Source organism: Uloborus diversus, chromosome 5 (genome assembly GCF_026930045.1).
Source record: "Uloborus diversus isolate 005 chromosome 5, Udiv.v.3.1, whole genome shotgun sequence".
Lineage (NCBI taxonomy): Eukaryota > Metazoa > Arthropoda > Arachnida > Araneae > Uloboridae > Uloborus > Uloborus diversus.
The window spans coordinates 185,013,406-185,037,717 of NC_072735.1; the positions used below are offsets into that span (position 1 = coordinate 185,013,406).

A 24,312-nucleotide genomic window follows, 5' to 3' on the forward strand; every position below is an offset into this window, starting at 1 on the left:
AAATATTCTCTTTAAAACCAAAAAAATTGCTACAGAGGTAGTATTTCGTTCCTTTTAATGCTCATAAATGACAGCATTACAAAAATGGCTTTTTCTGATGACTCAATTTCTTGTTCAAATCTCCCAATTTTCAAACCCAAAAATTGGAATTTTTGTAACATTTTTAATTTTTTAATTTGTTCTGAAACAGTCGACCATGTTTCTTCATTGTCCCTGAGGTGTTCAGTGACATTATTATAGAAGATTTAAATTCCTTTTTGAATGGATAAACAGGTTTTTTCCTGAACCAGGTGGGCGGTATCAACAAATGGCGATACCCCCCACTGCAAAAAAAAAAAAAGTAAATAGTTGTAAAATCTATGTCTAGATGATCAATTACACCCATTTATGGTGTTATCGTCTCACATTTCAAATATTTCAATATCCCATGCCAAAACGGGAGAAAATAACTCATTTTACTTTGTTTTTCACTTTCCCTATGAAATATAGTGTCCAAAGAATTTTTGTTGTATGATACTTGACAATTTTTAAATGTCACTTAAAATGTACTAGAGTTTCGAATCACCAAACCAGTAGATATTAGCTGTGCCGCCCGGCTTTGCATGGTCTACCTCAAAAATAAAAGTTATGTTAAGTTACGTGTGTTTAACAATCAGGCTTGAAGAGGGAAAAGAAAAACAGTAAAAATTGTGGCAGATTGCAGAAAAATAACCGAAAAGGAAGCATTTTAAATCCCACAATGACAGGAAAAGCCTTTAAAACAAAAGCATGAATTTTATTTGTTCATATTTGAAAAGGGTCATTCCGATGAACATGGTACTTATCAGTTTTCAAAACTTTTTTTTTCAAAGTCATCTAATCCAACAAAAATTAATGTCAAATAATGGCAAAAGGGTTTAATTTATCTGAACTATAAAAATTAATTAGCTCAACTTGGTATTAATATCCAATTTTCTCAGTTCTTTCATCAGAAATGAAAGATTTTGTCCACTCTGTTACACATTAAAAACAACAACAAATTAAAAATTTTAAATTATTTTTTGAATTTTTTTTGTTTAATATAAACAAATAGAGCATATCTTTCATACAAATGCTTAAAATGTCATTGTAAAAGGCACATTTAAGTTTTATTGCTAATTATCTTACTCAAAAATAAAAAAAATTAAAAAAATCATTTGCAAAAGTTATATGAAACAAACTTGAAAAAAGATTGAAGTTGGATTATTCTTGTTAGTAATTGTGTAGTTCTATGCAAATTAACCTTTAAATTAAACATTAAAAAAAAAATTACAGTCAAATCAGTTAAAATATTCCTGTAACAGAGTGGATATACCTGTAACTGAGTGGACACTATTATTGAAGATAGAAGTAATCTCTATGTTTAAGCATAGAAAATAGATAGACAATGTTTCATTTTTTAAAATGTTTTATTTAATTCAATTTTTCTATAACTTAGTTAAGCTAAGCTTTTTGAAAAACATCAAGAGCATATGGGACTTGTTTACTATTTCCAATTTCCATAAATATTGTCCACTCTGTTACACAAGAAGTGTAACAAAGCGGACAAATAAGTAGTTAAAAAAAATTTCTAAACCTAAACATAAAGTAACAGTTAAAATAGTAATACAAAAGCAAAGAGTAACTCTAAAATTACTACTTTATATGTAATTTAGATTTTGTTTTTAAATTTTAATTAGTAAAATTAATGTAACAGAGTGGACATTTTGTTACTCAAATTTTCTATCACAGACAAAGAATGAATCTTACCTTGCTTGTTGACTGTTGAATCCACTAGGGTTAGCTAAACATGCAGTTTTTACCATCTGGTCATCTCAAAAGTATTGCTAGTTTTTTTGTAAAAATATTTTTTTATTCTTTAATGATTGTAACAGAGTGGACATTTCAAACTTTGTAAACTGTAGGGACAATTGTAAATTCCCTGCATTTTCATTAAAAAAATATTTTTCTTAAAAAAATTTATTGTTTAAATTGTTACAATAAAGGTATGGCAATATAATTGGAAATTTTTTTTGTTATTGCATTTAAGCAATTACTTAAATCACTTTTTAACTATCTCTGTTTTGAAGCTACATCAAGATTTTGCCTTTTCGACTAGCATAATTTTTTTAAAAAAATTCCTAAACCAAAATATTAAGAAAAAAAATACTTCATGATACAAAATTGCATGAAGAATACAGAAAAAAATATGATTAATTCATATTAACTATCAAATTTTCTGTAAAAAATCCAAAAGTGCCGGACATGAAATGTACCATTTTCGTCAGAATGACCCAGAGACAAAAATGGCAACAGATGTTTGGTCTCAATGATTTTCTTCTTCACACTAAAAACTTTAATAAAAGCATTGTTACAGAAAGTTGAGATGAAGCACTGAATAATAATTTGAATGGAGGAAAGCCTTGGAGAAATAGGGATTTTATGTCGAAATCCAAGTATCATATAATTGATATCTCCGCTAATTATTATCAGAGGATAATGTTAAATAGCCAAATATAAAGACGGGAAGATTACGAATCCATTGATACTTGGTTTGATGGTCAGTTCACTGGCGCTCGGGAGAAGTAACTTGGACATGGATACATAGATACATCTGCTCAGTTTTTAATTATATAAGATAGACACCCTGTTCAATCAAGCGTGATAGAAGTGCAGATCGATTCCTGAGAAGATTTAAATTTTAATAGATGTGTTGTCTTTCTTTTTATACAAATATTAATATAGATTTTATTCATTTTTAGTGGCTTACTTTTTGCCATGCTGGTATCACTCGTTTGGATTGTCTTGATGCGATGGATAGCTGGACCCATGATTTGGTTGAGCATCGTTATTGTTCTTGGCTTCAGTGCATTTGGTATGTAAATGATTGGCTGTAGATGTTATTCTTACAGCATTAGCTGTGTAAAATGGCAAATATTTATGTGAGAAATACAAGTTATGTTGATGCTTATGTAAATTTAAATTTTTCTAGCTTGTTACTACAGCACAACTAGATATATTGCACTGAAAGATGACCCAGCAGCAGGAGGGAAGTTTCAGATAACTCTAAACCTTAAAAGTTATTTGGCCAAGAAAAACACATGGCTTGCTTTTGGTTTGTATTCTAGGGTGTGATGCTTTTATCAATTTTAATTGTTGCTTACAAATATTTTGAGTCATTGTTGTGAGTTTAAGCATTGCTAAAGTTAAATATAATAACAAAAATAGAAGTAAATAATAACAGTAATTAATAATTGTTTAAGTATTTAAAAATTAAGTTCTTTAGCCTTTATTGTTTACTAGCAGTACCCGCACAGCGATGCTTGTGCTAAAAATTTAAATAAAATCCGTTGAATTAAAGAAAAACAAATCACATCAAAGTTACATTTGCAGTAGCTTTCTAATGTAAAAAAATCCATAATTCATCACCAAATTCGCCAAGCGACTTTCTAATTAAAAAGAAAATCAATTAACGTATGCACAATGAATTTAAAATAAGGTAATAACAGTAAAATATTCATAAGCAACAGAGGCAACATTCTCCAAAATGTCCAAAAAGAAAGTAATTGAAAGATTGTCTGGAAAATGGACCTAGTGTTATAGTTGAAAATTGTCTGGAAAGTGGACCTAGTGTTATAGCAATTTCTCGAAAGAGAAGCCTTGAAAATTGGCTCAATTAGAATCGCTTATATTTCCGGTTCTAATTAATTGAGAAAAATGAAACAAACATCTTGTTTAAGAAGGAAAACCCTTTCCAACGATATATAGTGTTTGGGGGTGGGGGGATTTTTTACCCCCCAATTAGCCAAAATGTAGCTTAATTAGTAAATTAGAAAAAACTAATTCAAAATTTAGAATTCCGGCTTCAAGGTGCACGGGCCCGGGGTATGTTCGAATTTTTGTGCCATGTTTCAGGCCTGTAGGTGCTATGGGATCTTCTGACCATTGGGTACAAACAAAGAAATACCGTCACCTTTATATATATATATAGATTGTAGTTTTGAAATGTATTAAGTTTGATTTTCTATGATTTTCAATTTACATAGAAGGTTATGAAGGTGTAGGGAAGAGAATATTTATTTTGATTATTAACTTGAATATTTTTAAATTTCTTTTGAAACTGCTATGTTACTTCTAAAAACGAAATGTGCTCAGACTTTGTCTGCCCTTTCCAAGATTATTATTTATATTGTTTTGTATTTTCCTTACAGCAATTATAACAGGAGCTGTGTTTACTATATTCCTTTTGATATTGTGTTTCTTGCGAAAACGCATTCTGATTGCGATCGCACTCATCAAGGAAGCAAGCAGGTAATATTTTCCATAAATTACGTATTATGGTTAACTTATGTATTTGCAAAATCATGAAATCTTGAAGTGGTGCTTGCAGATTACCTTATTTTTCACATTCCATTACCTTGTAAAGACCTGCTAAGTGTCTGGTTTTCACTGCAGATTCCGACTTTCACCAGTTTTTTTTTTTTTTAAATCTTTGGATTATTGTTAAAAATATCTGCTGCTTCCTGTTTTGAACACTAAAAGCTGAAAAAGGAACCCCTAAGGGTGGGAGGATATTGTTGATGATTTAAAAAATATTTAGGAGGGATACTCAAATGGGATCAATAGTTCCCCCATAAATCTCCCTCATTGCTACAAAAACTTTTAAACTTCGCACCTCTACCTGTGAGAATGTTAATGGTTAATTTAATGCTTCCTTCCCCTCCAAATAAAAATAATGGTTATGAAACTCAAAAACTGATCACAATTGGATGTGCTATATCCAAAAAATGTTAGTGATGGCTAGAAATGAAAACAGTCGAAAAAAACCGGAAAATTTATAAAAAAAACGGAAAAAAAAACCGTTTTTTTCCCGAAGAAGTTAATTTTTGAAAAAAATTATTATTTTCAACTTTTCAGGGTTTTAATTGAAATTTACTGCCAAAAGTGATTAGAAATTTCTTCACTTAAATTCCGGTTCAATCCACCCCCACCCCTCTTTATGTTAAAATACCTGGACGACCGAGCCTAGCTCGGCTTTAAAAGAATTGTTTTTTGTCAACTCGTGTTTTTTTAAGGTTCAATGCTTTACCAAATATACTTGAAAAGCTTCACGTTAACGAAATATTAAGAACTACCTTCTTCTAACACTAAAGTACCAAGCAAAGAAGATTCTGAATGTAATTAAATCAACATTTTGCTTTAAAATATCTGATACATTTGTCCACTATACAATTTTCTTGTCAGTAATTAAAATATTTTGACCTTGGAGCCAGTTTTGCTATGGTGAAATCGGTTTTTAACCTAATACTTCCTTTCATACTGTGATGCGTTTCACGATTTTATCCCAATCGAGATTTTCTTTTCGAATAAGTACTTTTAGTATAGTTGGTCACTTTACGCCAGAAAATGCTACATACAGCATGATATCCATCCAAACTGATGATCCACAAACCATTCCAACAAATGATAACAACTGTCTCAACAAAACATAAACAGTCTCAAGACATACACTTCTTCGAAATAAAATTTAGATGCGTGATTTAAAAAATATGTTAAACTATTTGAAGTGTAAAAAGAAAATAAATAAATAAAATAAAATAGGACGGTCAAGCAATAGTTTCACTTAAAAAAGAAGAAAAAACCTTACATCGCTTTACATAATGCTTTTGAATTTGTTTTCAGCCAAGTGTATTTGAAATTAGCCAAAATGGTCAATATCAACCAAACCTGGCAACCCTAAGCAAGTTTGGAATTTTAAAGCAAGAAGAGACAAATTTTCATTCTTATGGTTGCAAATCGTCTGCCTGATGCGTCAATTCACAATTTACTTCAAGGCTTAACTCAATTAGACTTTGTTTTAAAAAACTTTTTTTTTGTAAAAAATCGCATTTTTACAGAAAAAACACTGATGTGGATGAACTTAAAATGCTAAACTACAATTAAATCCAAAATTTCATCCAAATCGTTAGAGCCTTTTCCGAGATAAGAAATATATATATACCCACAAGAATTGCTCGTTTAAAGATATAAGATACTGTCTAACATTAATGCAAGTTTTTGTATGATAATATAATTTGCATATAGATCAAAAAACGTTTAATAATACTTTTTGCAAAAAAGCTTAAACCAACAGCCTTAGTAAAGAATTTATTTTCCTTCTTCATGAAACAAACAAGCATAACTTTAACCACAAAACTATGTTTCTGCTGATTGTGCGAATCAAATGTACAGGGTGTGACAAAAAAAAAAAAAAACCCGGGCTATCAATTTTCTATGAAACTTGATTAAAAATAAATAAATTAACAAAACACAAAAAATAATATGAGTAGACCTTTAGCAATCAATAAATTTAATTGGTTTCAAACTAGCAGCCTTTTGCAGTAATACAGAGATGCAACTGCTTATTGAAATTTTCATTCAAGGGTCACAAGTCCTTTAATCAATCCTATAAAGCAATTGGTTTAGAGAGTTCAAACTTACGTATAACCTAGGGTAGACCTTTGCCTCCTAAATAGCCCATACAGTGTAATAAATGGGATTGAGGTCTAGCGAGTAAAGCACCCACTCAAAAGATGATATCACATTGAACAATGTGCCTTTCACCACTTTTGTCTTTTCAGCCAGCCATATGAATCGGTGTGGAGTTAAAGGAAAATGTCCAGTCTACATTGCTAAAGTGCTCTTAGGCCCACAGAAGTGCAATAACTTTTGAAATGTCCTTCTGGTTCACTTTTTGATTCATTTTACGGCACTCATCCACAAAAAACTACAGATTTTTTTTTCGTTTGTGCTGATTCCATCGCAGACCAAGCCTGATTTCGGATTTTGGCAATATTTAACATTTTCTAATGTGCTTGGCGTGTCTACAGACCAATTCCTATTGTTCTGGAGGATATGACCTGGTTCAATGGTAAATAAGTGAAAGGTATCTCTTCCAGCGTGTACTTGCGGCCCGTCTCAAACATTTCTGGCATCTATGGAGTCATACGAATGCCTGAACTTTTTGGAACTCGTAAAGCTTCTGTTTGAGCTGTTTTTTCCCTTAGTCGCACCTAATCGGTCACAAATTCCCCTCTTACGAACGACTGCTCTCGTGGAAACCCAAAGATTTCATTAAACTCACTTTTAGATGGCTGACGATTAACTCAAATATTCATTGTTCGTTTTTATGGCATACTGTTTTAAAAACTGTTTGCCGAGGCACAACAAGCAAATGAACTGTCGTTCTACTCGGTTAAACAACTTAAAATAGCAGTTATTTTGCTTAAAATTTTAAGAAAACCGAAAAACAATTCATAAACTAGGAAATATACTGTAAACTATTTTCTAAAGTGAGAAACAAAAATAAATTAGGCACTCATTAAAATAAAATTACGTTTCTTCCATTTGATGATACAATTTTTGTCAGATTTTTTTTTTTTTTTTTGCTGCACCCTGTATACTGCCGTGCTAAACAAAAAAGTGGAATTTGTAGTTGTGCACAAGCTTGTGTTCTAAAGTTTGACTTTTCCATATATTTGATTCAGATGTCTTTTTTTTTTTAAAAAGAATTTTTAAAAAGAATAGTTCTTGATTAAATGACCCTAAAACATTTTATTTATTAAGTAAAATACGAAACAGAGAACAACTTGGTTCTACTAACTCAGTTTTGTTCAAAAGTGCTGGTATGACTGCTTTTACTACTGTGCTTAGCACGGCTTTATGAATAAACTGGAGCTCCAGTTAAAGTTTTGGTTCAGCTTAAGAAAAACCAATTTAGTTTTTATTTGGACCTTTATGTGTATTTCTGTCAAACAGAAAAAGAAGATGTGTGGATAGCATATATTTTTTAATGCTTAACCCTTTATACGTTCCAAGAAACACAAAGCTGTTTATTTTATTCATAAAAAAATCAAAATTTCCATTTTTTCTAATTTTTCCCAAAAAAAAACCGTAAAAAAACCAGTTTTTTTCACCACTTCAAAAATTCCGGAAATTTTACATCTCTAGTGATGGCAAAAAATTTTGGTCATATTTGGATTCAAGGAGTCATTTTACATAAGAATCAGCAAGAATGGTGTCAGAAGCTTTTGTGGGTTTTGTTTTGAAACGCAGTGTAATTTGATCATTGAAAAAGAAAAAAAAAAGTTTTGTAACAGTTTGATTTTTGCTAGCTACCTCAATATTAAAGTTTTGGGCTGTAAATGTTTCTTTAAAATAAAAAATCCATGCTTTTACTGGTAATTACAAATCAATTTATTCATGTGTGAAATAAATTACTATACTATGCTTAAGATATTATCTAAATTAATTTATAAATTTGGTGTTGAATTTACTACAGTATACAAGTAAGTTTATATGTGTGTGAATGTTAATATATATTTACTTTTTTCTTGCAGGGCTGTGGGATCTATGTTTACAGCCTTGTTGTTTCCAGTGATTCCTTATTTATTTATGTCGGTGTTCATTGCTTTTTGGATTGCAGTGGCTTTGTATCCTTGTCTTAATTGTGAAATAAGATGAATCCAGAGCATTATGCCTGATTGAATACATGATTGTGTTTAACTTTGCATTGAATCGTGAGTTTTCAGTTGAAGAAGAATCCAAAAACTGCTTTTTGGGGAAAGTTAAGGAATATACATGTTCCCCTAACTATTAATTTCTCTTAACGTGAATAATACCAGATACCCAATATCTTTACTTGAATTATACATATATATTAAATCATATGTTCCATACATAGGGAATTTTTTTAGCATCTCAATGTAGTCTTACCCTTTTCTAGTAAGTATCAAAAACGAGTGCTTGTTAAAACAATCTACTCATTGGAAAGTTCAAAAGCATACTCTCCCACCACCCCCATTATTTGTGGTAAAAAAGAAACTAGTTGTCGTCCGTTGGTTTTAGTTATGCTCCCTTGGTTCCTTTTTTTTTTTGGTACAAGACTTCACTGCTCCCAGGGAGCTGGATTAAAGAATTTTATATCTTCTGAAAATGTATATATTCTTGTTAATAAAAAGGTAATTCATTTGCCAAAAAATAAATAAATTACAGGAGTTTCTTTGTATATAATTCATAATTTTATTCATGCTATTAGTTTATAGATGAGACTTCGGTTGAAATGTTGTTATGCTATCGATAAGTTGGTTATTAAACATCGATTATTAATGAATTTTTAAGTCATTCATATGAAAGTAAGGTATTTGTTTACTCCAAGATAACTTGAGATGCCATATGTGTAACTGCAAAACCCATTTAAAAAATGAGAATGTTTCATCTGGAATATTTATCTTTAAATGAAACCTCAGATATATTGCTTCTTCTGGAAAAGCTTCTTTTATTATTGCTGATGCTCCTGAGGGATCAGGTGTTGAAAATGGAACCATATGCAACCCAAGCAAGGTAATATTTTTTTTAAATAAATATTAATTCATTGATAGATGCATTAATTCTAAATTGAGTGATTATAAATGACACACATACACATAAATATATCCTCATATGTGTAATAGCCAATTTTCAAGTAACGCTCCTGAAATCATCAACAATGAAACTTGCGCCATGGCATGATAATTTGAGAATATGTGTTTTGTAATATTTAACATGCAAGGAAAGGCTTTATTGTGACAAGGCTGAACTGGATCCGGTCACTTAACTGTTTTACTGGTAAGACTGTGTCATTTCAGAGGAATAAAGACACAAAAAAGTGGTCAACAATAAACGCTATCTACTGGAGTTAAGGGTTAATCCACTGGAGTTAGGGTTACAATTTCAACTATCAAAATATCACCAAACAGGTAATTGCTTCATTCAAATGTAGAAACAATTTTCACCCATCATATCTCGACGAGTGATTTTCTTTTGTGTGTGTGTATATATATACTAGAGGACCCGACAGACGTTGTTCTGTTCAAACTTTGTAAATTGAAACGTTAAAAAATTTCAATAAACTATGAAGTGTTTGAACCGTTTTGTTGAAAAAAAATAAGTAAAAAGAAAATGTTTTAAGCTGCTTGGTGTCAAAATGCGTATATTTATTACAACTTGATTTATCTAATGTCCACTGAGCAGTTGTTTTATTAACTATTTTTTCCCCTGTATTTGATAATTTATTCCTTCAGCCATACTCAAAGGATAAAAAGCGTCCTCATAGATATTAAGTGTTAAAAAAATGATAAAGGTAAAAACAATTCTCTGAATAAGCGAAAATCACTCATCCCTCCCCCCCCCCCCCCAAATATTAAATAAACACATTCTTCAACTAAAATGACAAAACTCTTTAAAACAAAAAACAATTATTTGCAATTTGAAATATTTCACCAAATAAACAAAAAACACAATAAATTACATTATCAGCAACTTTAAAATGTAAACAAATGATCACACAACTCTATTGTTTACGGCCAAATTTGCCAAGCCACCACGTTACTGCAATCCAGCCGATCAGTGAGCGAAGCCAACTCCGACCGATTAGCGGTCCGATCTTTTGAACGAAAACTTTTAAAACTTCATATATTGCCTAATTTGTTCTTTCCACCAAAGATAAAGTTCTTCCACTGCACTGATCTTTTGTGTACAGAACTATACCCTGTTGTAACTTATCTGGACGAAAATAAAATTTGTCTCACCTTGAAATTCCATCTTTTCCTTTAATAATATAATGATTAGTTGGTTAGATAATCCTTAAAGTATTCTTGGCATCGGTGCCAAAACTCAGATGGATTTTAGCCAAGAATCAAATGTTGCTAGCTACATTGCTCTCTGATCATTTGGTTAGGAAAACCAGAAGCACTGATCCTGTCACATGGTTTAACTACGACGACAGAACACTCGTTTTGCGTGAACCTTCGAATACTTTACTTTAAAATATATCACGGGACCCTAAAATCGTTGCTTTCAAGAAATGAAGGGGGGGGGGCTTCACTCTCTCTCTCTACGTTTTATCTATTCCCAATTAACATATCACAGTAGGAAATTTCATTACAAAAAGCAGAACTGGCTTTCTTATTGTCCTTTGGCAACGGGTTAAATATTTATTTCAGTTCTCGCTCAACAATAGGTTAAAATAAATATTAATCATTTGGGAGGTATAACCATTCGATGTTTAAATTAATTAATTAATTAACAAAAACGTTTCCGACTCTATCCCTCGCGCTTCGAAACTATGCTTGCCACAACTTAATTACATACAAAGAATTTGATCAAAATCGGTCCAACCGTTTAAAACCTTATGGTGACAAATGTCCGCACAGAAGATTTTTATATATTAAGATATATATACATGTTATTGTGAAATTATATAATCTAGCACTTTTTTTAATTGTTTTTATATGCTTAGTTTTTTGTACTTAATTTTTCTTTGTTTTCTTTTTACAGCGGTTTATATATGTGTATAAGGATACGTATATGTATATTTCTGCATCCTTCATTTATTTATTTATTTTTTTACTGCAAGTTGACTGTGTTCATTATCCAAATCCCTGAACTTGAATTTTCTCTAGAACAAAACCACCTTTGCGACTTCAGAAAACATTTAATAAATTTTATCTGCATAAAAATGTCATTGATACAGTTTAATGCTTATTGAGTTTGCATTCAAGTTTTTTGATTCATTATTGTTTTCTTTACTTTACCCGACTGCTCACCCCCTTTTTTTTAATATAAATTCGGTGTTGAATAAGTTATATGTAGCATTTCATGGTTTAAAAAGGCATATTATAAAAATATTTGAAAAAAACATTTTTTAATTTTCATAAATTAAGTTTCGCTTGATGATATTTCACCTGATTAACTAATCAGGTTACTAAGAATAATGTTTAAGATTGCTTTGAAAGCAATCTTGAAACATTATTGAGATGTTGATCACGATTGCTTTTAATCCAAGAGTGCTTCTTTGTTGAATGTTTAGATGCATACAAATTAACTTGCTTTGCATGTTTTTTATTTATTTATTTTTAAGATTGTTTGGTAAAATTGGTTTATAAACATTGCTGGTGAGGGGACATCGTCAGTCCAGAAAATAGAATACCGCATTGTAATATGTATGTTTGGGACGCATTGTAATATTTAAGAAGAAAAGAAAAAAATTGTATGCACTGCCAATATTAAGCAGTTTAAACTTTGCTTTTTTTTTCGGATCACTACTGAGAATTTTAGCACGACAGATGTAAAAATATAAAAAGATTGCTTCAATGGGTTTGATAAAAAGTTATGAACTGTCAGTGAAATAATTACGGTATGTTTTCCCTTAAATTTGAGCAATTTAGTCAAAAAAAAAAAACTGTGTTTATAGTTGGAGGCTCGGGCTTATTTGCGAGATAAAAATTCCGATAAGTTTTACTCAAACAACATTTGAAAATCTGAGCGAAAATCAACATTTTCCTCATTTTAATTTATTCCTATTAACTCAATGCTCAAGAAATGAAACATACATCATATAGTTAGAAGACTTTAATTAAAGTGAAACCTCAACTAGGTGAAAAATGCGGGAGCACCGAATCCTGGACTCCTCAATATTTTGCAAAGATGATTGCTTTGAAATGAGCTTGATAAATAAATGCACATGAAATAATATTACAAGAAATTAAATAGGAAAATCTTAATGGTATAAATTCAGATTATAAGCAGCAATTAACATAAAAAAACAAATCGCTGAAACTACCCCATTTCAAAAGTTAGGAATTTAAAAAGTAAAACCTTGTCACAAATAAAATTGAAATTTGGACTCATTTTCCATCATTTTTGAAACAAGTGCATTACATTTCCAAAACTTAGCAAAGAGTAAAAAAAAAATCATTGTATTTGCCACAGCCACCGTATCCCTCACACTAGCAATTTTTAAATTTTATCTCACTAGTCGCTGTTGGGCTTGTGCCAAAAAAATATGGAATATTAAGAGCACTGAGCATTATGATTTTTAAATACTTGATCATTGCAATAGTCAAAAATTTTTTAAATGTTATTTTATAATTTTTAAGCTTTGAATAATTACAACTTTGCTCTTTTGGTTTATTTCAGTTCATAAACAATGCCACTACAGAAGGCATGAAATGTTTATTTCAAACCTATGGATTGAAAGACAATTTATTTTCTGCTCATGTGTATAATACTTTTGGCTTATTTTGGGGATTGTTTTTCTCGATTGGTTTGGGCCAAGTGTCGCTTGCTGGAGCCTTTGCCTCGTATTATTGGACCCAGGATAAGAAAAATGTCAGCAGTTTTTCGTGGGTTGTTGGCTTCTATCGGTGCATGCGGTAAGAACCCCATTACTTATATTGCAAGTTTTTTTGTGTATTGAATCTTTTATTGTAATTTTTGAGTAGTAGTTTTTAAGAAAAGATTAAGTTGTGGAAAAAATGTGGCATTGAACACAAACAATTACTTTTTAGGAAGGCACAGAAGGTAAAAAAGTCCAAAAAATATTGCTATTTTCTTTCCCTCCCTCAAAGTTCTCTCCAAAGATAAGTCTTGGAGATTCTCTAATGTTTGAATTTTGATCTCTGTGTCTGATAAATACTATGTTTGTGAAATGTGCAAGTACACAGCTTTTACTTTTCTGATCTTTGCAAAAGAAAGATTCATAGTACACTCAAACCTGATTTTTTTTTTTGTGCAGTATATGAAAATTTCAATCAGATTAGGACTGAATTGACAAACTTATTTATAAAACTAGTGGCGAGGTAGTATGTTCAAGTGGCAACAAGGGCACCCCGATAGGAGCTTACTGTTACCTCCTAAAATGTTTCTTATTTGGGAAATTTTGTCTGACAATTCAGCAAAATTATCATCACTTGGTTTAATTTGATTTCGTTTAAAAAAAAACAATTCCTAGTTATTTCGCAAGTTTTTGGGTAATTTTCTATGTGAGACTTTTTTTATGCCATCCCTAACCACTGCATAAAAAAATATTTTTAAATTGTGTTGCGAAAACAACTTTTTATAGCTACACATGAAGTTTCAAATGATAATTTTTTTATGCATTGTTTTTATGAAGTCCCTATCCAATGCATAATAATAAGTTTGAGTGTATAAGCATCAACTTCACAATTTTGTCACAGCATATTTATTTGAAAAAGAGGCAGTTGAAATTGACTCTTTTGATTTGGAAGCCTTTTATTCAGACTAAGCTGAATTCAAGCATGCAAAATCCTAATTGATTGTTGTAACTTTCTAGCTGGTGGGATATTACATAAGATCTGTACTACATTGCTCAAATTTTTAAATGCAATAAAAACTTAGAGCAATAGACATCATCTTTGCGTATGACATTAAATATGATTTTTTTTTTTCCCGTAGCTATCACATGGGTTCTGTGGCTTTTGGATCTTTGATCATTGCTGTTGTCAGAATGATACGTGTTATGTTAGAATATGTCGATCAGAAATGCAAGAAATATGACAACCAATTCACTAAAGTCATTCTCTGGTAAATTGCTTTTCGATAATTTAAAATAAGATTACCGTCGATGAAGCAAATGACCATTACTTTTTCTTTCATTTTCAGGTGCATGAAATGCTGCTTTTGGTGTTTAGAGAAATTTTTGAGATTTATAAGCAAGAATGCTTATATAATGGTAAGTTAACATCCAAATATTTTTCATAGAACAGTTACTTGTAAAATTCATCTTCTAAACTCATACCAAGTTTTGAGACTTTGTCTCTTAAATACAATGAAATGAATTCTGCAGCTTGTGCCGCATTATTGTAAAAATTTGCTCAATCCTTTTAACTCTTTTCCAATTTTTTTTTCCTTAATTCAGTTTTACATGCTTTGTCTTCTAAAATGTCGTTTAAAGTTTTTAAAAATATATTTATATACAAAGAGACTACTGAGTGTGCGTGTTAGGATGCTGTTCAGTTTTGGTCTCCTTATCTGTGTACATGTTTTTAATCTCAGAGCAGGAGTTTTCACCCCTTTTCATTATCTTAAGTCAAATCTGCACTTTTTTTCAAAATGGAATTACTGTCACAAGGTAGTTCTTTATATCATACAGTGAAACTTCAGTAAGCCGAATTTTGATGAGTCGAAAACTTGGATAAGCCCAAGTGAATATTTATTCCCGTCTAACTGAATGGAGAATTCATGTATTTATTTTCAATAAGCGGAATTTTGTCGAGTCGAAATATTCGATAACTCAATTTCATGATCAAAAAGAAAGAAATTGGCGCCATTGCGTAGCATCAAAAGGCATCTAGACAAATTGAATCTAATAAATGTCTGTAACTGATTATTTGCACATAATTTGGCAAGTTTTATTTTTTATTTCTTTTCATTTTAAATTATTGTTTACTTCCTTTCTTTCGGTAGAGAAGAAAAACTCTGATTTAGTGCAGTCCAAAAATGGGATGGGAAATAGAGAAGGGGATATATTCGGGCCTGTATATGTGAACCTGTACACGTTTGACATCAAATCATAGAGGTGCTGAATGTCGCAATTGAGAATAGCGTCCCATATGGCTTCAATCTGAAGCCAAAGTTCGTCTGTACCAACTTCTGGACGAGACACATGGGCGAGTTTCCGACCAACGCAATCCGAGACATGCTATATGGGGGTTATGTTCGGAGAACGGGCTGATCAAGGAAGTAGCGTAACCTGTTGTGCACCGAAAAACACTTGTACGTTACAAGCGATATGTGGACGTGCATTATCCTGCTAATACACTGCACTAGGAAAGCTCTGAAGAAACGGTAGTACTTCGCCGTCACAGAGCTCACTGAAGTAGCTCTCGCTTTTGAGGTTACCCGTAATTCAGACCAGAGGAGACTGCTCTTGATATTCAATGTCGTTTCAGACCATGACACCTGGCGTTATGCCAGTATGACGTTGGATTGCACATTCTGGGTGGTGACGTTCCCATGTGTAACGTCTGACGTTAGGGTGGTCCTTAAAAATGAAGTTTTGAAATTTGAAGGGGCCACCTTTCCATTTTTGTTTACGGTCTTAAATAAGACTACAAAAATTTCAGGTAAAACAAATGCATTTTAGGTGTCGCTACCAAGTTTCAAAGTTGTCTAAAATTCAGAATTTTTTCCCAAAATTCAAATGAACTTTACTGTAAACTAAAAAATGCATAAATAAAAATCGATACTGCCTTCTATTTACACAGGACGTCTACCTTCCTTCTGGTACAAGGTAGAAGGGAGCCAAATTCAAGTTTAATGTTTTGATATGATATTTTGCGACCATATGTTCAAAGAGCAAGACTGGTGAATTTTCTTTTCATTCATTGGGGAACAATACTGATAATGTCGCCGCTGCTCTTGTTTTTTCATACTTGAACCAGTTGACAGTATTGAAAGCAAAAGCAATTGTAATGTTAGTTCTGTCAAACACCATTATTTTGCGGATTTTTTTTCTTTCTTACTTTCTTTTCTTTTCTTTATATGTAGAAAAATTAAGGTGACAAAAGCAAATGTGCTTTAAATTTGACTCAAAAACAGATTCGACTGCAGTCTGATACTTTATGTAGTTGAATATATGTCTCTGAAAGTAGATTTCCAATATTCTTTCTTAATTTAAGGTAGACTTAATCAAAGGTTATTTAAAAATTGTTAGTCAACTGGTTTGAAATATTATCAAAGTGATACCAATGTTTTAGCTTACAACACTTCTTTTTAGTGGTATCAAGCAGCAAAACGCCCGTTTCAACAAGAAAATCTACAGATGTTTGGCTTGATGGTCAAATGTCAGCATCACTGTGCCAAACAAAACTGCCATCTATGACCTATTGAGCAATTACTTACGCTTCCGAAACTCCAATGGGGGACAGGAGAAGCAATAGCTTCGGTTGTTTGCGAAAGCATAGATTCCTGGGAAATCAGTGACCAAGTCAAATGCCTGTATTCAGGGCCGGATTTGGAAGTGTGGAGACCCCGGGGCAACGAAGGAGTGGAGGCCCTTAATCAGGGTTTGAAAAAATCATATTTTTGAAAATATCTGATAATTGGATATATATCCGAATATTTTGATATATATGTATATATCCAATATTTTCGATCAGCACTTTAATAGTAAATACATCCTGAAGTTATTGCTATTTATTTTTTATATTATTGTTTTTATAATTTATAGACTTAAAATTACTGTTTCTTATTTATATCTAAACATACATTTCATTTTAAAAGTTATGTACTTTTAAGGTTATTTTAATTTGATATTTACAATACATCATCTCTTTAACTCATAGGTACACATTACAAATTAAATGAATAAAAAAAAATATATATATATTGTCTCTAAAATGCTGGATCAAATAAAAAATTGATACTTGCAATCAGGGCTTTCTGATATATCGATAATAATATTTTTTTTGTGCAAGCATTGTTAGTAGAAATACAAAAAAAAAAAAAATGTCTGTGAGAAAAGACGTAAAATTTGCTGACCCGTGAAAGTTAGGATATTTTGTAAAAATTTTATTGTGAGGGCCCCTTTGTTGTGGAGGCCCCAGGGCAGTAGTTCTGCCTGCCCTTTCTTAAATCTAGCCCTGCCTGTATTTTGATACAACTTGGACAAACATAGGACCACAAAAAGGAACATGTGTCCTCATTGAGAAAAAATTTAACGGAGAATCACTCTGGATGGCTATCATGTTCTTGAAATAATGTTTGAGGTTGTTGTAGTTAAATCTATTGGATCATCAACAGGACCTGAAATACTAATATTAAAACTATTTAAACATTTTTGGAGCACAGTAATTTTCAAACTGCCGTACCTGACATTTTTATCCACGAGAAAATAATGCAAAATGCACCAGATATTGTTGAGTTTGCCAAGAATCAATTTGACCAATTCAAACGTCGAGAAGACTACAAAGAACTTTTTGAGTTGACCATCATATTTCTTGGAGGAATTCTCAAAGGGGGAGTACGCTTCAAAGGTCCAGGGGGTTAAATCGTGCTCAATGGTTGGCAAAGGCAATTGACGCTCTTAACATTTATTTATTTAGAGATCAATTTGAACTTTCCAAAAATGAAAAAACTGGCATTCCCAACATATGCTTGTTTGTAGTCAAATGCTACGTAAAGAGTTGGTTCAAGCAGCAACTGCTTGTTTTGCCCCAAAAAATGATTTGCAAATCTTAAAAAGCATAAAAAAGTATGAAATAATTTATTGTGAGACTTCAAAGTGTGCAATGAACAAGTTTGTTCACCATTTGTGGTATCTACTAGAGGAGCTTGTCGCTCTTGCATTTTTTCACGATTGTGTTCCTTAAGAAATGAAAGGGAAGATGGTGGACGCTTTAAAAAGAAAAGGTAATGATGAGCCTTTAAAGGGAACCCAAATGTATCCAGATGCAACACTTAAAAAGGGTTTGAATGATTTTGCATCGAGCTATGTACACAATGCAGTTTTGTAAAACTTTGAGCATATCTTTAGAAATTCTACAAAAAGTTATGACAAAATGGAAAGAAGACGAAGCCTACAAGCAAAGTAAAGAAATGATTAGTTCATTAAAAATTGTAAATAATGCAATGGAACATGGAGTTACACTAATGGAAGAATACAATAAACTTCTTACAAAAGACGAAGAACAAAAGCAGTATTAGTTGCTGCTAGTAAAACAGTTCAGAGGCAAAAATCCGGAATCACCTTTTTTGAACAAAAAGCACCTTTTTGCCTTAAGAGGTAATATACTGTGATTTGGTTTTTTATTTATATTGACTGAGAGTTTTTTAAAATCTTAATAGATGTGTTTAATTTTAATTGTAAGAAATGTTTAATAAATACTGTTGTTTTTACTGAAAATGCGAAATTTCGAAATTTTTAGCAAAAATTCAAAAGTTTCAGGTGCGGTAGCAACTTCTAAAATTTGTCTTAAAAATCTCAAAAAATTACAGTAATTCTTTTTATATGCTAGATCAAAACTAGGGGGTGGCCCGTTGAAAATTTACAATTTTATTTTTCAACCTCATATAAGGACCACCCTAGTCTGATGTGAACACATCCATCGTTAGAGCTCAGATTAAATCTGGACTCATTGGAGAAGATGATCTGTTGCTAGTTCGCAGACCATTGGATGTGTTGCTGGGCACACTGAAGCCGGAAGTGGCAATGGTGGAGAGTAAAGGGAATCCTGTATAGGGTAATCCTTTCATGCATGCCCTGGAGCAGTAGACGTCGACTCTTAACTGTGGATACAGCAAATGTGACACCTGTAGCCATCTTCAATGCTGTGCTAGCGTACAAGAGGACGCTATACAATCCATCACAGCTAGGGGGTGAGGTGTCAAGAATCCCGTGGCGTCGTTTGGTTGCGTGGGCTGGTGCGAGCCCTTTAGCTGATTTCATCGTCCTCTGTCCAATCTTTTACCAATTTGCATCACAGTTGAGTTATTAGGCCACGTGCGGGCATTGATTTCTCTCTACATAAGTTCATCCTCACACATGCAGATCATGAGGCCCCATTAGAATTCTGTCACGCGTTTGTATGACGCTCTGCGTTTTTGACAAGGCATATTGAGTACTAGAGAAACATCTACCATCAGCAGATAATCATACAATGATTCCAAAAAACCTTTACAGCCCTTTATATACAGTCTACGCCGCAGTTCAGGGGGCGTAACTCGGTCCATGCATGCGCGACGTCTCTGTTGTTAGGCATAAATGCCTGTTAATAACAACAGTAAATAATTCTATCTCATCACCTCACAACACCAATAGTAAAAGAATGCTTGTCCTTACTTATAATGTATTACCAATCATCCTGTTTGACTGGGGTAAAAGATTCTTATCAGCATTCATTCACATTGGTCGAATCGACCGAATGTTTGGTTTCACTTTCGTCCACCTTTGTCGGGAACTCCGTAGATGTCACATGGATGCTTCTAGAAGGGATCTGATGGCACGTGTGCTTAAGGATAGCAGTGATGAGTGTCCGTTCAGGTGACTCGGATATGCTTATGACCATGACCCGGGGGGGATATTTAAACTGCTTGCGGGTTGTGTTCTCTCTCTTTGATCAACTCTCGTCGTTGTAGGTGGTCGCTAGATCGGTATTCGAACTTGCTTGTTTGTGCCGCTCACCTTTTATTGAAAATGATGATCTGGAGTTAGCTTATTTCCAAATGGGTTTCTTCGTCCAAGTTTTTAGTCGATAGTCATGCAGTTTGCATTGAAGTATTAGTTATCTCGTGCAAAAGCAGCATGTGGAGAGATTATGTTCTTAGTATTTATTTTTATCATTTACAGAGTATTTTAACTATTTACATTATTGTTTAAATAAATGTCATACAAGTTAGAAATAGTTTATTAGTCGTATTTCAGAATTCACTCTACTAGTATTAAAGAAAATATTGGGGAGATATTATGAGATTAGAAATTCTCCCCAACATCTGTAATTCTAATTGTTTGCATCTTATCTTGCTATACATTTCCTGTTAATATCAGTTCATTTGCACAATTCCTTTATGGTGTTGCAATTTTCAGACATGAGTGTACAACAAGTTCATACATCACTTAAAACAACAAAAACTGCTGCACTCATATGTACTGTTTCAGTCGAAAAGTTTTGTGTAAGAACCATACCATGTTGAAAAAATTATTTAAGGTTTTACTTGGAAGAATTATATCATTAATTTTACAATCATGGCTGTGTTTAAGGGGTGGATTTTTAGGGTTTATACCCCTCCAAAATTTTTCAAGACTGTTCCAAAATATGATTTTATTATACTTTTTTTTTGTTGAAAGACATATTTTTACTGATTTATTATTTGATTTTTTTTTTCAATTTTATTTAAAAATTAAATTATTATTGATAAGTTGTACAAATTCAGTGCTTTAACTACAGTACTTATTTTTATTGTAGTTATTGCAAAGTAATTTCTTACAAAACAATAAAGCGTTTTCGTTCAGATTTGTGAGTACCTGAGACTAACAAAAACACCAAAATTCTATAAATTTGAAAGTGCCTATACATCTTTTTGTTCTTATCAAATGTTGTTTTTTAAATGTTTAAAGGTCAATTAATTCTCATTTCAGATTGCTGTTTATGGGAAAAATTTCTGCGTCTCAGCTAAGCGTGCCTTTATGCTGTTAATGAGAAATGTTGTTCGGTTAGTATATGTTCTAGCCAAATATTTTTTTTCTGCAAATTTTTTTTTTTTTTTTTTAATGTGCAATGAAGTTTGTTTTCTTGTTTTTTGTCTTTAGAGTTGTGGTTTTGGACAAAATAACGGATTTTCTGCTATTTATTGGAAAACTTGTCGTTGTTGCATTCACAGGTAAATTATTGCTGTGACTATTGTATTTTTGTGTGCTTATGAGAAGAAAGTTAGAAAATTGCTGATGTGTGGCATGCAAACTATTTTAGAAAGAAGGAAAACATAATGCAGTGAGCATGTTTGAAAAACGATTGGAAATGTTTCCAGTTTTCAATCTTTTGTATGAAATTGTTTTATTTTTACAACCTTGAATATTGAAACTGATTAGTTTCTGTGATTCCTTTCTTATGTAATCGCTGCTTTTAATCTGAGTTAATATTGTTAAAATTTTCTATTTAATTTCTTTTAGCATTGTATGATGTACATTTATTTAACAAGCTCATTTCCTAGAGATCAACTCTGCATAAAATTGATGAATTCAAGATTCAGTGTTTTTCACATTTTCACTGTAATTAAAGTATTTTAAGGATTGGGCAAGCAATATGCATTTTTGATAGATTATGTTGGTATTCGTTTCTTTAGTGCTTAGTTAAATAGAAATAAACTAAAATCGGGAACATGTTCATATTTTCCATTATTGTTTGGAAAAAAATTTCGGAACTTTCATCTTGCTACTAAGTCCTATGTTGTTAGTCCTAAGTCCTATCTTGTAAGTTTATACATTGATTTCTGAGCTAAATTGCTAAAATTTAAACTAGTCGTCATCATCAGAGTCAGCTCGACAGCCTGCTGTAGGATTTGGCCTTCTTTTAAAATTTCAGCCAGGCTGTTCTCCTGGCCATGGACCTCCAGCTTTTGATTCTGCAGGGTTTGCATGCTCTTTCAATATCCTTCATTTAAGTTTTTTTTTTTTTTTGAAGGGCCCTTCAAACTCCTTCATTTTGTTTTGAACTCCTTCAAAACTCATTCTTTTTTAACTATATAGTCTTCCTCTATGACAGTAACTTAAAATACTTTGATCGACAACCTAACTTCGTCACAAGGGTGATTTTACTGTAGTAATTTCGTATATTTATTTTTTCATAAAGATGTAATTTAGAAATTGATCATAGAAGTTATAAAAGTTCAAGTTAAAAATATTATTAGATGACCAAGACATTTTGTAAGTGAAGTAAAGCATGCTTAAATGGTGCTTGGCTATTTTTTCATATTTTATGATTATTGCTTTCCCTCCACCACACTCTCAACTGCAAAAGTCAGTTTGTCTAATTATTATTAAATATTTTAAAATACATAAGCAGATGTGCTATATTAAGTGATTGTGTAAAAAAAAAATTGTTTAGTTAATCGCAGTTATGATATTGTAAAAAGTGTCATCCACAAGTGATATCATGCCTTGAGGGGGAGATATTCATGAAATTGTCACAATGGGAAAAGAGAGGGTGACAAAAACACCACACAGTTATTATAACAATATATTTATAAAAATATCTAAAGGGGAAGGGGTCAAACATGTTGAAAAAGAAAAGTGCAATCATTTAAGGACTGCCCATTAGTATTCCTCCAAAATCTCATCTTACTCCTTCAAAACTACTCCAAAACCCCTTCATTTTATTTCTGAAATTGAGTACGAACCCTGTCCTGAGTCTTGACAGTCAACCCGCCTTTTTTACCGTCTACTCGTTGGTTGTTTTCTAGAAGGGAAGACATTGAAAGTTTCAAAGCAGCTCTGTCACTTTCGATTCTAAGATGACTGGCCCGCCTCATTCTGTTCAGCTTAATAAATTTTTAAAATCAACTTACCTAAAGAGTTTGTAAAGTTCAAAGTTGTATGTTTTTTGCCAATTTTCACTGTCATTGATACCACTAAAAATAGTTCGTAGCACTTTCTTTTCAAAGCTTTCCGACAGTTTCTCTTCTCTTGCTATTAGTGACATTGTTTCAGACGCAACTGCTGAAATCAACAAGAGTCTGCAAGCTCGATGCGGCTCATCTCGTTCAAGAAGATGACTTTGAATTTTCTGCCACTTTATTTCATTCGCCGATTTGTAAGCCGCTTATGTTTAGAGGTGTACGTACATTCACAAAGATTGGATTGCTTTATCTAAAATATTTACGAAACTATGAAAGAAGTTAATACTTTTGTATAGGGTAGACTGAGAGGGGAATGAATTCTCTTCAGTGAATGAACAGATTTTTTTTAAAGTTAGGTTTCAAAAGTTTATGCTTAGATAGAGGGTGCCCATATAGGAGGGCAAGAGGGACTCTACCCCCCCCCCTTAGAAATTAGAACTTCCTTGCTTTTAGTACTTTTTTCTTTGCAAAAATGTAAAAACATTTCTTCTCCATACATTAATGAATAATTTATTTAAAATGTCAAATTTTAGTGACTCTAATCTGTCCTGAAAAAGGTTTCCATGGGGAAAATATCCTGCTAAACCATGATTAAAATATTTGAGCCCCCCCCCCCCTCCCTTACAATTTTGCATATGGGTGCCCATGCTTAGATAAACAGCAGTTAGTAACTTCTTTCTATTCATGTCCTAAAAGAAAAGGACTAAAAAAAATTTTTTTGTCTACTAGTTAGAGGTGTTCACTCACTGGGATGATGTTATTTGTTTCATTATCAACACACAAAAATTTGACACAGAACTAGAAAAGTGCTAACGATTTTTCAAAAATAATAATTTCTTTATCAATTAAATACTTTTACGCTCATTCACCTAATTCTGCATTTTTTAATGGTATTATCAATACTTGAAAATGAAATTGTGCTAAAATGTTCATTCACTGGTCAGTCCACCCTATTTGAAATAAATTGCATTATCATAATTTTAATTAAATTTTTCAGCCACTATTTCATTTTACTTGTTTGCCACTGAACAAAAAATTTACAAAGGAATTCCTTCTCTAAACTTCAACCTGCTTCCACCTATAGTAAGTACATTTTGAAATAAAGTTATAAGTTATTATATAAGTTTACTATAAAATATAATATTGTCACCTCAGAGTATCAGTAGGATATCTTAATGTTGCTCTGAGGAGAGGATATATACGGTCGATTCTCGATACCTCGAACGTTTCATCGAATCCCAAACCCTTGAGAAGGTTGAGGACCTTTCCATAACTCAAACTCGATCAACAACTCAAAGGTTTTAGCTGGTCCTTTGGCACTTCAAGTTATCGAGAGTTGGCTGTAAAATAATAATAAATCTGCAATTTATTTGCATCCGCATA

The 24,312-nt window shown here is 32.1% G+C and overlaps 1 protein-coding gene across 1 annotated transcript in view; it reads left to right on the top strand.

The window, feature by feature from the left end:
• LOC129223337 (choline transporter-like protein 2) overlaps window positions 1-24,312 on the top strand; it is a 66,994-nt gene that overhangs the window by 35,335 nt on the left and 7,347 nt on the right. Inside the window, exons 11-21 of the mRNA XM_054857904.1 lie at window positions 2,760-2,872; window positions 2,990-3,112; window positions 4,209-4,308; window positions 8,376-8,468; window positions 9,285-9,378; window positions 12,994-13,229; window positions 14,272-14,400; window positions 14,479-14,548; window positions 20,954-21,027; window positions 21,125-21,195; window positions 23,927-24,012. Of these exons, the coding sequence (XP_054713879.1) occupies window positions 2,760-2,872; window positions 2,990-3,112; window positions 4,209-4,308; window positions 8,376-8,468; window positions 9,285-9,378; window positions 12,994-13,229; window positions 14,272-14,400; window positions 14,479-14,548; window positions 20,954-21,027; window positions 21,125-21,195; window positions 23,927-24,012 (1,189 nt within the window). The remainder of the gene's footprint in view (window positions 1-2,759; window positions 2,873-2,989; window positions 3,113-4,208; window positions 4,309-8,375; window positions 8,469-9,284; window positions 9,379-12,993; window positions 13,230-14,271; window positions 14,401-14,478; window positions 14,549-20,953; window positions 21,028-21,124; window positions 21,196-23,926; window positions 24,013-24,312) is intronic.